Below are 15,430 nucleotides of genomic sequence, written 5' to 3'. Positions count from 1 at the left end.
AATAACATGAAAGTGACAAAAGTAATAACAAATATAAATTTACAAAAATAATAAAACAGCATTACTAATCATGTGACTTGCAGCTATAGAGTACAAATATAAACACTATACACACTATTTATAGTTGGACACACAAGTCATTTTATTTACATTTGTATTCTTTAGTTTCCAGTTGCATATGAAATGGTCCCAGTGAAAGATGCAGATGTGTTTGCAGAAGTTTTGTACTAAATTACTGGTATGAGAGCAGACATCATGATATCAGTCCGATTAATTAATATCTATCCTAATTATCTGAAGGATGGACTGGACCAATTACACACAATGATCCTCATCTGCTGAGTCAGTGATATTTTGTAGCTGTGTTTTTTGTCTTATCTTGTGTCTTTGTTGGTTTACAGATCACATTCATCTCAGGTGAGGACGAGCATTGTATTGTCTGACATCAGGACAGCTTTGTGAAATCTGGTGCCACTGAGAAAGAAGCAGGATGAGTTCTCCCCAAAAGGTGAGTATTTAAATCTCTTACATCTCACATACTGTGCATGTTTTATTATCTCTATTAACAAAACCTTAAATATTCTCTCTCTGTCATTTTAGAAACACAAAAACGCAAAGAAACAATGTCACTATTGTAACAAAGAATTCTCTTCATCATACAAACTGAAGATTCATGAGAGAGTTCATACTGGAGATAAACTGCATCAGTGTCAGGAGTGCAGCAGTGCATTCTTATCAAAAGCTGACCTAAAAATTCACTATCAGAGATATCACAGTGGAGAGAAACCATACAGCTGTGAGCAGTGTGACAAAGCTTTCGTAACATCAACAGAATTAAAACTTCATCAGAGAGTTCATACTGGAGAGAAGCCGTTCAGCTGTGATCAGTGTGGTAAAGCTTTCTCTCAGTCGTGTTCCCTGAAAAGTCACTTTCGCATTCACACTGGAGAGAAACCTTATCACTGTGACGAGTGTGGGAAAGATTTTGCTATATCAGGACACCTAACTAATCACAAGCGCATTCACAGTGGAGAGAAACCATACCAGTGCAGACATTGTGAGAAAACTTTCACTTCTTCATCAGACCGCAGCAAACATGAACGAACACATACTGGAGTGAAACCATATAGATGTGAGGAGTGTGGGAAAACATTTGTTCACCCAGAAAGTTTAAAGGTTCATAGAAACATCCACACCAAAGAAACAATCTACCCTTGTGAGCAATGTGGGAAGATCTTTAGCTGGTCTTCTTCATTAAGGAGTCATGAACGGAGTCACACTGGAGAGAAGCCTTATCACTGTGACGAGTGTGGGAAAGATTTTGCTCGTTCAGGACACCTGAAAAGACATAAACGTATTCACAGTGGAGAAAAACCATACCAGTGCAAACACTGTGAAAAAGCTTTCACTTGTTTAACAAACTGCAACAGACATGAACGAACACATACTGGAGTGAGACCATATAAATGTGAGGAGTGTGGAATGAGATTCACTCTGTTAGGAACATTAACAATTCATAGAAACATCCACACTAAAGAAACAATCTACCCTTGTGAGCAATGTGGGAAGATCTTTAGCAGCTTTTCTTCATTAAGGTATCATGAACAGATTCACACTGGAGAAAAACCCTATAAGTGCAAATAATGTGAGAAAACATTCATATCAGCTCAGAATTAGGTTTTGTAATTATACATTTACCTGGAGGATTAAAGAGTCTGCGCCACACTTTTTTTTTGTCACCTTTTATGGACCCTCACCAATTTTGTCTTCCAACCCCATAACAAATGTAAACTTTGCAGCCTGTTCAGAATTTGTATGAAAACTCTCAACTAGCTGTTTTCAGTCTGTTTTCCATATATCCAGCATAAAGGTCATGCTGGATATTTATACTGATCTGGACTCGGTTACGTGTAAGAAACAACAGGACGCCACATTGTTTGATGGAAATTCAAGTTATCAACCTACGGAGGACTGAATTCAAAGACACCTTCAAAACCAAAGTGAAAAACATCTGGTGGGAGGTTTGTCCATTTTGTTGAAATGTCATTGCAGCAAGTCAAATGGTTTTCAGTAGCTGTTATGTCCTTGTATACACGACTGACAACATCAGGACATGATCCTAATGAGACAACAGATGATGTTATGTCCTTCCAGATCTGGACTTTTTATGACGTTTTTTTACTTGTTAAAATTTTTTTTTAATAATTGCTATTGTATAACTATAGTCAGCTCTAGTAGCTCATATTATTTTTATTAGCATCAGTTATCTTAAAGTCTTAAAGTTTTGTTGTGTGAAATGCGTTGAAAATATTCTACTCATTGTGTTTGTTATTTTTAAAATGTAGTATTACATTTGTCTGTTTTTTTTATTTTTAAATTTGATTAAATTAATTAGATTAATTTAAATGCTACTAAAATGTCAAACAGCAGCATGAATGATGTGAATTCAGTGTTTTAAATTGATGACAGGACAAATGAAACGTGCTGTTGTTGGTGGATAGAAACCTGATGATCTTTAATTATCTTCTGAATCTGTCAGTTAAAATGTTCATATCATGTCAATAATGTGTTAAGATCCTCAGTATTTGATTGTTTCAGCTATGTGTAGGTCTACAGTAGTAAATCAGACCCTCAGCCACCATCACAGGTAGAATCAACTTCTGGGAGAAGCACTGTTTGTTTGTTGTCAATTTTATTTTTAATTCCTGCCTTTTGCTAATAAATGTTTTGTGTGATCATATTGTTGAATTGTTTTTTACATTAACAGTTTGATTTCTTTTTAAAACATCAACTGAAAATAATCAGGCAACTTTTTAAATAGACACTATTTAGCCTGAAGTGATTTAATCAACCAGTGTTTAACTATTTTCACACAACATGAAGAACTGACTCTCGTGAAGTCAACAAACACGACAAAGCTGTAGTGTGTTAAACCTGAAAAAGAAAACTGAAAAACTTCTGTTACAAACTTCTCAGGACCACCGATGAGATTAATAAAGCAGTAGTTTATTTTCTTACACAGAGAGCATGAATACATCAGCACACGACTGACAGAAACATACTGAAAGAATCTAACACATACAGTTGTTTTTATGGATTTCAGATGGGAGGGAGAGGTGAATAGATGATAATTGTCTGTGAGACATTACAATTGGTTCTTGTTTCAAAGTCAAATTCATGCCAGGACATCCTGTCTGACTCCCTAAGATAAAAGTCTGGTGCACTGTCTAAAGAGGGCAAAGAAAAGTTTCATAAGGGTCACTTTAAGTTAAACGGTTTCATGATTGAAATAAATGTAAAAGGATAACTCTCAATATGTATATACAATGACTAATTTGAATATATAATGATTTATTTGGATATTTAATGTGTAATATGCACATGGAGTGAGCCGGTACAGTACACCACCTTTCATCCAGTGACAGCTGGAATTGGCCATTTTGCTCTGACAATGCTCATCTTGTTCCTCCTTAAACAAATGATCAGATACTGGTCTTATTGATGGATTAAGGACCTTCTACATCCCTGTCCAGCTCTCTTAAAGTATCTGTCTCCTGGACTCTTCTCTTTGCTCTTAGGACTGTACACAGCAAACCTTTTGACAATGTCATTTACTGATGTGACATCCAGGAGCACTGTCTGTTCAACCTCTGTAGGATCCAGGTATCACCTCATGCTACCAGTAGTGACACTGACCCTGGACAAATGCAAAACTAGTGAAAAAATAGAAAAGATAAGGAAACATTGTTCAGTACAACAACCTGATGCTAAAGATTGTCTATGAGGTATCACAGAACTTGGTTAAGGTTAGAGACAGAGTGACATCTGATTAAATAGAGAAACTTCACAGTGACACAAAGTTTGTTCACATTTAACTAAAACCACATTTCCTCCTCCTCAAGTGTTTATTGTTGCATAAACCACAGATGAGACTGTGAATCCTGTTCTCTGATGACAGTCGCTGGTTTTTACCGTCACAGAAATGATCATCAACCTCACTGATATCAAAGGACTCAAGTCTCAAACCAGAGACCAGGTCAGAACTGATGCTCAGTGATGACATCATCATAGTCATCATCCAATCCCTGTTCAGCCTGTGTGGGTGAGGTCATCACCATGGAGACAGGCAGGTGATTTTCTAGAGTCAGAGGTTGGAAAGAAAACGTATCAACAGTTAACACCTGAAGATTTGAGTTAGAGACAACTGAGACTGACTGATGAGTGTTTAGGTGTCAGGTCAGGGACTGATTCAGAGAGTTACCTGTGGGTCTGTGTCGATATAAAGACACCATGAGGAGAGTGGAGATGAAGAGTGGACAGAACACCACCAGGTGGAGGACCAGTCTGAACACAAACTGGAGGAAGGTGGAGGCAGGTGGTGAGGCTGTAGTTGTAGGTTCTTCTGTAGAGGGTGGAGACTCTCCATGACTGCTGATGTGACACTTGTAGAGGCCTTCATCAGACTTGGTAACATGGTGGATGGTCATGTGACCTGTAGGCTCAGTCCTGATGAGGGAGCCATCTTTATAGAAATCAGCTGGGAGCTTGGAGGGAGGGCTGCTCCCCGACTATCTAAATTATTTATGTCCATAACCAACACAAGAGGAGTGATTCAGAAGAACCTAATACAAATAAAGACGACTCCTCTCTCAAAACAAAATAAAAAGAAAACAATCAAATGTGGACTTTTAAATATCAGATCTCTCTCGTCTAAATCCCTGTTAGTAAATAATTTGATAATTGACCATCAAATAGACTTATTCTGTCTTACTGAAACCTGGCTGCAGCAGGATGAATATGTCTCTCTGAATGAGTCGACCCCCTCAAGTCATGTTAATTATCATGTTCCTAGAAGCACAGGTCGGGGTGGAGGAGTAGCAGCAATCTTCCACTCAAGTTTGTTAATCAACCCCAGACCTAAACATAGTTTGAATTCATTTGAGAGCCTCACTCTTAGCCTCTCTGATCCCAACTGGAAAAATCAAAAACCAGTCCTGTTTGTTATTGTGTACCGTCCTCCTGTCCCTTACTCTGAGTTTTTAACTGAATTCTCAGAGTTTCTATCTGATTTAGTTCTTAGTGCAGATAAAGTCATTATAGTGGGTGACTTTAATATCCATGTAGATGTTGATGATAACTGCCTCAACACTGCATTTAATTCACTATTAGACTCCATTGGTTTTACCCAAAATGTAAATAAATCCACTCACTGTTTTAATCACACCCTTGATCTTATTCTGACATACGGTGTGGAAGTTGATCAGTTAATAGTTTTTCCCCCAAACCGTCTTCTATCTGACCACTTTTTAAATACATTACTGTACTAAAGTTTACTACACCAACGGATAAGATTCACTACAGTAGATGTAGAGATGTTAAAGTAGAAGGCAGTCCTCCTAACATTACACCAGCACAAGTGGACTATCTTGTTAATAATACTGCTGCTTCACTTGAAACAATACTTGATACTGTTGCTCCTCTAAAAAAGAAACTAGTGAGTCAGAGGAAGTTAGCTCCAAGGTACAATTCACAAATCCGTAGCTTAAAGCAGAAATCACGTAAGCTGGAAAGGAGGTGGCGTTCCACCAATTTAGATGAATATTGCCTAGCCTGGAAAGATAGTTTAATAATATATAAAAAAGCTCTCCGTAAAGCTAGATCTTCATATTACTCCTCATTAGTAGAGGCAAATAAGAACAACCCTAGGTTTCTTTTCAGCACTTTAGCCAGGCTGACGAAGAGTAATAGCTCTGTTGAGCCTAGTATTCCCTCAACTCTCAGCAGCAAGGATTTTATGAATTTCTTTACAAATAAAATCATAACTATTAGAGAAAAAATTGATCAGATCATCCCTGCATACAGCATGGATTGTACAACAACTCTAGATCCACGCTCATACTTAGACTGCTTCCTCCCCGTAGATCATTCTGAATTAATTTCAGTAATTAATTCCTCTAAACCATCAACATGTCTCTTAGATCCCATCCCGACTAGACTCCTCAAGGATGTCTTACCTTCGAACAGCACGTCCATATTAGATCAGATCAATCTATCTTTACAAATAGGCTACGTACCACAGGCTTTTAAGGTTGCTGTAGTCAAGCCCCTGCTCAAAAATCCTACTCTGGACTCATTGGTTTTAATGAATTTAGACCAATATCTAATCTGCCCTTTATCTCCAAAATACTTGAAAAGGTAGTTTCTAAACAATTGTACGACCACCTGCGTAGCAATAACTTGTATGAAGATTTCCAGTCAGGATTTTCGGCTTGGAGCTGTACATCTCCAGAATCTAGTTGACCTGCTCAATGTTCTTCCTGCTTGTTTTTGTCTTTGTTGCCTGCTGTTCTTTTCTCTCTTCTCTTTCCACTCACCCCAACAGGTCTAGGCAGACGCCCACTATGAGCCTGGTTCTGCTGGAGGTTTCTTCCTCTAAAGGGAGTTTTTCCTCTCCACTGTTGCCTAAAGTTTGCTCCAATGGGATTGTTTGGTTTTCTGTATCCTTTTTTGTATAATTATACTCTGTATGGTCTAAAATGGTTTTGCACTGTAAAGTGCCTTGAGATAACTTCTGTTGTGAATTGGCGCTATGCAAATAAAACTGAATTGAAATTGAATTGACAGTGCAGAGTGACATCATGTCCCTCCATCACAGGGAGGACAGGACTCTGCAGGATCACTGATCCACCTCAACACAGAGACAAACTACAGCATTTCATCCATTTCCACACAGACACTAACTCCACAGTCTGATCTTACCAGAGACAGTGATGTTGATGATGGTACTGGTTGATCCCTCTCTGGACTCGCACCAGTAAACTCCACTGTCCCATGAGAATAAGCCATGGATGTTACAGGAGGAATCAGATTGTTCTCCCCACTCATCACACTCAGCTCTGGTTTCTCTGGTTGTGTTCCTCCTCAGTGTCCATCCAGCGGAGTTGTCATCCTCCTCACAGCTCAGAGAGACAAAGTCTCCTGTAAACAGCTGAGAACAGCTGGGACTCACAGTTAGACGAGCTGCAGAGAAGAAGATTTCAAATCAAATTACTGTTGTTGATTTTTCAGTTTGTTGTAGACTGAGCATGTTGACATCTTAATTTCAGAGTAAATTTAAACTCAGTATCTACTTTTGTTTAAATTTGTCCCAAGTAATTTTACTTGTACTTTTATTTCAGCACAGTTTTCCAGTTCAGTTTAATTAAGATGACACTGTCCCCTTAACAGAGACCATAATCTCTGTCTTTTTCAGCTATTTTCTACACTAGAAACTGTCCTTCAGCAAGAAATGAATCAATTCTGAAGACAAACCCAGTTAACTGGGTTCTTCTTTTGAGACTATCAGCTCAAACATCTGTGTATATGTTATGTTATTTTAGTAACCTGAATGGACTAGTTCCAGACAACTTTTCTGACAAGTCACAACATTCAATTCAATTCAATTTTATTTGTAGAGCGCTTTTTACAATTGACATTGTCACAAAGCAGCTTTACACAACCAAAGAACAGTACATGAACAGTGAATGTGTATGAATAATAATAATCAGATTGTCCCTGATGAGCAAGCCGAGGGTGACAGTGGCAAGAAAAAACTCCCTGAGAAGGAAACAGGAAGAAACCTTGAGAGGAACCAGACTCAACAGGGAACCCATCCTCATATGGGTGATTACATGCTGTGGAGGCAGCAGGCAGTCCAGTATAACAGTTAATGTCTTTAAGTTAATGTGGAGTCCAGTTAGTTAATTGCAGGCAGATTTGTTCCATTCCTGGACTATCGAGCATTGAGTCGAGACCTCAGAGAAACAGCTTCCGACGTCCGCCGAGGCCAAGACCGACTTCATAGTAGTGTGTGACCAACTCCAGTCTCCAAACGCATCCCAAAGGGCAAACGGTGGATCCAGCCAGAAGTTGGGCATCAGGATGAGTCCTTCCCAAATTTATTTACAAAAATACTAGATAATAAATAGGTTTTCAGCCTAGACTTAATTACTGAGACTGTGTCTGAGTCCCGAACGCTATTTGGAAAGCTATTCCATAACTTTGGGGCTTTGTAAGAGAAAGCTCGGCCCCCTGCGGTAGTTTTCATGATACGAGGCAGGTAGCCAGCATCCTTCGATCGAAGTAGGCATAGTGGATCATAAGACACTAGCAGTTCAATCAGATACTACGGCGCAAGACAATTTAATGCTTTAAATGTCAAAAGTAGTATTTTAAAGTCATTCAAGACCTGAACCAATCAGATCATAGATCAGGTGAGAGCCAGGTTTCTCCCATCATTCCTTGAGGTCTTACAGTCAGCGGAGAACACCTGCAGCACCTGGATCCACAATCTGCGGCCACCTCTGATCATGATACGGAACCAGAAAGTCGTCTGTGTCCGCCAAAATAAAAGTCTCTAATAAACATGTATGCTTTTACTATAACGTAAAATACCCTGTTCCCATCACAGCAACAGCAAGAGCATCACTCTACATACACGTATGTATTTGGTTTTGTGAACTGTATATGTAATCTTATTTTGAATGAGCTTTTATTTTCTTAACTGATTTTCTGTGAGTGAACTCTGACCCGACGATGTCACTTCCTGTGGATGCTTCCTGTTTTCCTCCGTCTCTGAGTTGAGGTGAGTCCATGCGGGTTCTCCCGTTTTTACGTCGTTAAAACGTAGTTAAAAGTACTAAATGATAGTTTTAAACTTATATTTCAAAGAAACTAAACTGAGTTATTTCAGTTTTAGCAACAATCGTGGGTTTTACGTGTTTTTGTTGGACTCTACAGCTCTTTAAAGAAACCAAAGTTTCCACGCTTCCTTTCATAACAGTGTAACCGTGTCTGTCGGGTCTAAAACACTTTTCATACGCTGAGAGACGAAGACAATAAAACACAACAAGGACACTGTTCGACCTTTTTTTACTTACAAGGGGAGCCAGACCGAGGTCTTAGCGTTGTTAGCGCTTCACTCAGGAACCGCCGACTCCGTCCGTCTCCCCTTTGTACAAGCTTTTTATTGAGACATGGGACACGCCCTGAAGTTGCATGATGTGGTCGTGTGGTATGGTCACAATAGTGGTGGGCAAATGAAGCCTCATGAAGCACTGAGGCTTTCCTAATAATTGTGTTGAAAAAGGTTCAAAGCTTCAAGGCCTCAGTCACATCTGGTGGACAACTGAAGTCATAGCAACCTCTAAAGGGCACGACTGAAGCTCTGGTACTGTTTCAATCCCTTGACAGTAATAAAAGTTCAGAAAAGTCTGTGTGGTCATTCAAGTGTTTTGTTCATTCATACCAAATACTGATTATATAGTCATTACAATAAAATATGCAGATGCTCTCTCCCATACTCTAAAACACATTCCACATTAACCCCAAGAATAAATGCAAATTATAACATGGGTTAAATGTTGGTTAAGAGTTTATCAGGGTTTATTATCCCCGACAGGATCAGAAATCATTCCTACTCTGCTAATGATCAGTGTTTGAATTCAGAAACATTGTTTATTTATGTGTATTTTTTTATAGAAAACCTTTAAAGATAATAGTTTGTCAGTTACGGATTTGTATGGTTGATTTGAAATGATTATTTACAGAAGCAGAAGCAGTTAGTTGTCTTCACAGGTTTGTATTGAGAAATATAATTTCTTTCTACTGTCGCAGGCTTCTGTCGGCTCATGACTGACACGCAGGTGTGGCAGTGTCAAAATGATCCCAAACTTTAGAACATCTTTTATTGGTGGTACTCGCCATGAAATTTGCCAAAATACTCTCACTGTCCAAATCTCTGTCTCCTCACAACCTCATTTGAAGCATAATGATGCATCTTAAATAGCTGGTAAAGAACCAAACACTCAAATCTGCAAAAACTGTCCAGCTGTCACTGGCTCAGAATGTACTGAAACACTCTGAGCCAATGAAAAGCTTCAAAACATTTTGAAGGAACGAAGCACGAAATGAGACAGCGATGACGTTCGAAGCTTCGAACGAAGCAAAAGTCAGCGGTCCACTTCCTGTTTTTATGTCTGAGTGCTTTAGCAGAGTACAATATGTTCCTGTTACTGACAGGATTAAAACATTTAAACACATATATCCTTCATAATGACACTAAGAAAGAAACAATAAATCAGCCTTATGAGTGACGTAACATTGTCATAAGAAAATCATAAATCACTCAGTAAATCATATTTACCCTAACAGTGTCTTTGTTTTCACTGTTAATGTTTCATTTTATTTTATGAAGACATATATTTACTCCTGAAAACCAAGAAAAATGTTTCTTCCAGGTTGTTTTGATTATGTTCAAATGAATCAATTCATCAATTGTCTTTAAAATGGGTTCATTCATTCAAAGATTTGTGGTAAAAGCAGCGTCTTTATAAAGATGTGATGAGTGTAACTAGAGTTTCTGTGAATAATGTTCATACATGTTTGTAAAGATTAGTTGATTATTAGTCAGTAGTTGTTGGTAAAAGGTGTTCTTGGTGAAACATGTTGTGCATTATTTAGAGTGGCTATATACTGTAGTGCTAATACACATCAAGGAACCTGTTGAATGTGTGTCTGACTTCACCTGATCTTACTTTGGTGTTGAAAAAGACACGGGACCAATGACTTTTGAAGCACTGACTGCTTCAGTCTCTAGTGTGAATCATTAGACTGGATCAAACCAGATTCAACTGGTTTGATCCAGTCTTTTTCCACAACAAAACAAAATCAGGTGAAGTCAGACAGACATCTCATGTATGTTTTTCTGTTGCAACCTTGGTTTCATCAGTCTAATATCTCTGGTATGTGTCTGGCCCCGTATGTTGTAAATGGTGCTTCTGGTTGTGGAATACGTTTTTTGATGGATGGCTCATACTCTTCGCTCTCTTCACTGTCGTCTACTGTCTTGATAGTTTTCCTCAGGTTCTGGGTAGTTCAGCAGCTCTTATGCAAGATGACGTTTGGAGTCCAGGAACTGTTTAGTGTTTTTTGCTGATCAGTTGTTTGTGGTGTGTGTGTGTGACGTCGCCATCCAAGAAATAAGCAATCACACACATGCTCCATTTCTTCGTTCTGGTTGCCACAAGGTAGAAGCTCATCATGCAGTCACAGGGGTCCATGCCACCCATGTTGTCATCGTACTCTCTAATGACTGTGGGTCTTCTCACCTGGACTTGGACTTTGTCTTTGTTTGACCATCTGGTGAGATCATCATGCAATCTGGATTCAGGATCTTTCTCATTTGTAGTCGAGGCCATCAGCACTGGCTTGTTGTCAGACCATTTTGTGATCGCAAACCCAGGACTTCTTCTGACCACCATCAATGGCCCCCGTGTAGAGGTCTCTCTGATACTGGAGAGAAACTGCCCCAGTTATCATCTTTTCACCTTCAAATGTATTGTTCCCTTGGTATAACTTAGAGTCCAGAATCAGACCATCTGGAGACTCAAGTACAAATACCTTGACACTTTAAACTTTTCCTGCATGTTAAGACAGCCTTACCCTCCAAAGTATGTCTCTTTTACCTCTATTACTTTTAGGTCATTGACAAATTTCAGTGAGATTCTCAACTTGAAGAACCTCTTCTTGTCATTTTCTGGCTTATTATTGGCCCTGTGGGTTTGCTCTTACAAAACATTTAGAGTCTGGGGAAGCCAAGGCAGGTCATGTGGATTGACAAGCCAAAAAAGATAATTTCTTCAGCGGTGGTGTTAAGAGAGACATTTCTCATCTGTAGCTCTCTCTCATTTGTGAATGCTGCCAAGTTTCTCCTGGACTCCAGTTTCTATAAATGGTGTGTTCACTGTGACAGTCAGGAGGACTGGGTAGGACAGGTTTAAATCTATGATTGGAAAAATACAATCAATGAGGAAATGACTCTGAACATAGCATCTACCCTTCTGTTAAACAAGAAAATCCCACAGTCGTCTGAAATAACATGAAAGTGACAAAAGTAATAACACATATACATTTACAAAAATAATAAAGCAGCATTACTAATCATGTGACTTGCGGCTATAGAGTAAAGATATAAACATTTTACACACTATTTCTAGTTGGACACACAAGTAATTTTATTTACATTTGTATCCTATAATTTCCAGTTACATATGAAATGGTCCCAGTGAAAGATGCAGATTTGTTTGTACTAACTTACCGGTATGAGAGCAGACATCATGAGATTAATCATCTGGATCATTGCACACAGTGATCCTCATCTGCTGAGTCAGTGATATTCTGTAGCTGTGTTTTTGTCTTATCTTTGTTGGTTCACAGATCACATTCATCTCAGGTGTGGACGAGCATTGTTTTGTCTGACATCAGGACAGCTTTGTGAAATTTGGTACCACTGAGAAAGAAGCAGGATGAGTTCTCCCCAAAAGGTGAGTATTTAAATCTCTTATATCTCACATACTTTGCATTTTTTATTATCTCCATTAACAAAACCTTAAATTTTCTCTCTCTGTCATTTTAGAAACACAGAAACACAAAGAAACAATGTCAGCATTGTAACAAAGAATTGTCTTCATCATACAAACTAAAGATTCATGAGAGAGTTCATTATGCAGAGAAACCATACATCTGTGATCAGTGTGCGAAAACTTTTTCAACATCAGGACTCTTAAAAAAGCACCAACGTACCCATACTGCAGGGAAACCTCATAGTTGTGATCAGTGTGGTAAAGCTTTCAAATCAGTAGAAACGCTAAATCTCCACAAGAGAAATCACACCGGAGATAAACCGCATCAGTGCCAGGAGTGCGGCAGTGCATTCTTATCAACAGGACAGCTAAAAAGTCACTATCAGAGATATCACAGTGGAGAGAAACCATACAGCTGTGAGCAGTGTGACAAAGCTTTCGTAACAACAAGAGACTTAAAACTTCATCAGAGAGTTCATACTGGAGAGAAGCCGTTCAGCTGTGATCAGTGTGGTAAAGCTTTCTCTCAGTCATGTCACCTGAAACGTCACTTTCGCATTCACACTGGAGAAAAATCTCATCGCTGTGACGTGTGTGGGAAAGATTTTGCTGAATCAGGAAGCCTAAGAAATCATAAACGCATTCACAGTGGAGAGAAACCATACCAGTGCAGACACTGTGAAAAAGCTTTCACTCGCTCTCATGTCCGCAACGAACATGAACGAACACATACTGGAGTAAAACCATATAGATGTGAGGAATGTGGGATGACATTTGTTCACCAAGGATATTTAAAGGTTCATAGAAATATCCACAATATAGAAACAATCTACCCTTGTGAGCAATGTGGGAAGATCTTTAGCTGGTCTTCTTCATTAAGGCGTCATGAACGAATTCACACTGGAGAGAAGCCTTATCACTGTGACGAGTGTGGGAAAGATTTTGCTCGATCAGAAAGCCTAAAATTTCATAAATGTATGCACAGTGGAGAAAAACCTAAAGTGTAAATAATGTGAGAAAACATTCATATAGCAAAGAATTAGGCTTTGTAATATACATTTACCTGGAGGATTAAAGAGTCTCCGCTAGAAAACGTTTTTCTCACCTTTTATGGATCCTCACCAATTTTGCTTCCTCCTCAGTGTCCATCCAGCGGAGTTGTCATCCTCCTCACAGCTCAGAGAGACAAAGTCTCCTGTAAACAGCTGAGAACAGCTGGGACTCACAGTTAGACGAGCTGCAGAGAAGAAGATTTCAAATCAAATTACTGTTGTTGATTTTTCAGTTTGTTGTAGACTGAGCATGTTGACATATTCAAGTCGTCTCTTGAACAGGTTTTAAATCTGTTTGTCAACAATTTGAAACATCTTAATTTCAGAGTAAATTTAAACTCAGTATCTACTTTTGTTTAAATTTGTCGCAAGTAATTTTACTTGTACTTTTATTTCAGCACAGTTTTCCAGTTCAGCTTAATTAAGATGACACTGTCCCCTTAACAGAGACCATAATCTCTGTCTTTTTCAGCTATTTTCTACACTAGAAACTGTCCTTCAGCAAGAAATGAATCAATTCTGAAGACAAACCCAGTTTTCTGGGTTCTTCTTTTGAGACTGTCAGCTCAAACATCTGTGTATGTGTTATGTTATTTTAGTAACCTGAATGGACTAGTTCCAGACAACTTTTCTGACAAGTCACAACATTCAATTCAATTTTATTTGTAGAGCGCTTTGTAGAATTGACATTGTCACAAAGCAGTTTTACACAACCAAATAACAGTACATGAACAGTGAGTGTGTATGAATCATAATAATCAGATCGTCCCTGATGAGCAAGCGGAGGGCGACAGTGGCAAGAAAAACTCCCTGAGAAGGCAACAGGAAGAAACCTTGAGAGGAACCAGACTCAACAGGGAACCCATCCTCATATGGGTGATTACATGCTATGTACGCAGCAGGCAGTCCAGTATAACAGTTAATGTCTTTAAGTTAATGTGGAGTCCAGTTATTAGAGGCAGACTTGTTCCATTCCTGGATTGTTGAGTCGAGACCTCTGAGAAACAGCCTCCGACGTCTGCCGAGGCCAAGACCGACTTCATAGTAGTGTGTGACCAACTCCAGTCTCCAAACGCATCCCAATGGGCAAACGGTGGATCCAGGTGACTAGATCTCCAGCCAGAAGTTGGGCATCAGGACGAGTCAGACAGGTCTAGTGGGCAAATGGTGAAATGACGTGTAGCTGGACAGAGAGACAGGAAGAGGGAAATGGAGAGGTAGAGAAGAGGAGAGACGGCAGTTAGTTATAATCACAGTCAGATAAAGTTTGAGGTGAATGTATATTTAGAATAGTGCAACAGGGACTCCTGCAGGACTAATTATGACAGCCTAACTAAAAGGGTGAGCCAGAAGGAAACGCAGTGTGTAGTCAGATGACTACACACTGTGATCTACTCTGGAGGTCTGTAAATGATAATTAGCGGGGTTGGCTGAGCAGACTTTATATTTATTATACCTCCTCCTTTACCAGTCAGACGAGGCTGGTGAATGTAGCTGTATCCAGGAGGAGTTGCTTGATTTAAAGCTACATACTTGTCCTGTTTAATCCAGGTTTCTGTTAAACAGAGTACCATATTTTCCGCAGTATAAGGCGCACCGCATTATAAGGCGCACCTTCAATGAATGGCCTATTTAAAAACTTTTTTCATATATAAGGCACACTGCATTATAAGGCGCATAGAATAGATGCTACAGTAGAGGCTGGGGTTACGTTATGCAACATTAGATGGAGCTGTGCTAAAGGGAATGTCAACAAAACAGTCAGATTGCTCGGTCAAACTTTATTAATAGATTACAAACCAGCGTTCTGACAAAATCAGTAAACAGCTGTTTTATTATTTTCCCCGTGGTAAAGTCAGGGGCGTAGAGTTTTCGTGACACAGTTTATCTTTGTCCATGTTGATGATGTGCTCTGGCCATGTCATGCCTTTCAGTTCAAGTGATAAATGCAATGTCATAATTATATGTTGTGACAAA

General features: G+C 39.1%; 2 protein-coding genes across 6 annotated transcripts in view; both read left to right on the top strand.

Annotated features, from left to right (window-relative positions):
- The window catches only part of LOC113168725 (alpha-tectorin-like), a 61,206-nt gene that overhangs the window by 29,335 nt on the left and 16,441 nt on the right, over window positions 1–15,430 (top strand). The gene's annotated exons all lie outside the window — the stretch shown is intronic.
- Window positions 402–14,174, top strand: LOC113168259 (zinc finger protein 271-like). Of its 5 annotated transcripts, none has more exons than XM_026369270.1 (3): window positions 402–508; window positions 601–1,639; window positions 12,567–14,174. In XM_026369270.1, the coding sequence occupies exons 1-3, from the start codon at window positions 491–493 to the stop codon at window positions 13,406–13,408; spliced, it is 1,899 nt and encodes a 632-aa protein (XP_026225055.1). In that variant the 5' UTR covers window positions 402–490; the 3' UTR covers window positions 13,409–14,174. The 5 variants fall into 5 exon arrangements, with proteins under 5 accessions (XP_026225055.1, XP_026225052.1, XP_033182462.1 ...); XM_026369268.1 differs by lacking the exons at window positions 402–508; window positions 601–1,639 and adding exons at window positions 8,588–11,181; window positions 12,256–12,362 and having other exon boundaries at window positions 12,455–14,174; XM_026369269.1 differs by lacking the exons at window positions 402–508; window positions 601–1,639 and adding exons at window positions 8,598–8,623; window positions 12,256–12,362 and having other exon boundaries at window positions 12,455–14,174.

Source organism: Anabas testudineus, chromosome 18 (assembly GCF_900324465.2).
Source record: "Anabas testudineus chromosome 18, fAnaTes1.2, whole genome shotgun sequence".
Lineage (NCBI taxonomy): Eukaryota > Metazoa > Chordata > Actinopteri > Anabantiformes > Anabantidae > Anabas > Anabas testudineus.
The sequence above is the reverse complement of the archived record's forward strand: the minus strand, read 5'-3'. Positions and strand labels throughout refer to the sequence as shown.

Excerpts from the sequence above, each read along its gene's own strand:
- LOC113168259 (XM_026369270.1), top strand. Across the intron at positions 1,640-12,566 it reads AGAAAAACCCTATAAGTGCA|ATCAGTGTGCGAAAACTTTT; the intron begins AATAATGTGAGA and ends CATACATCTGTG.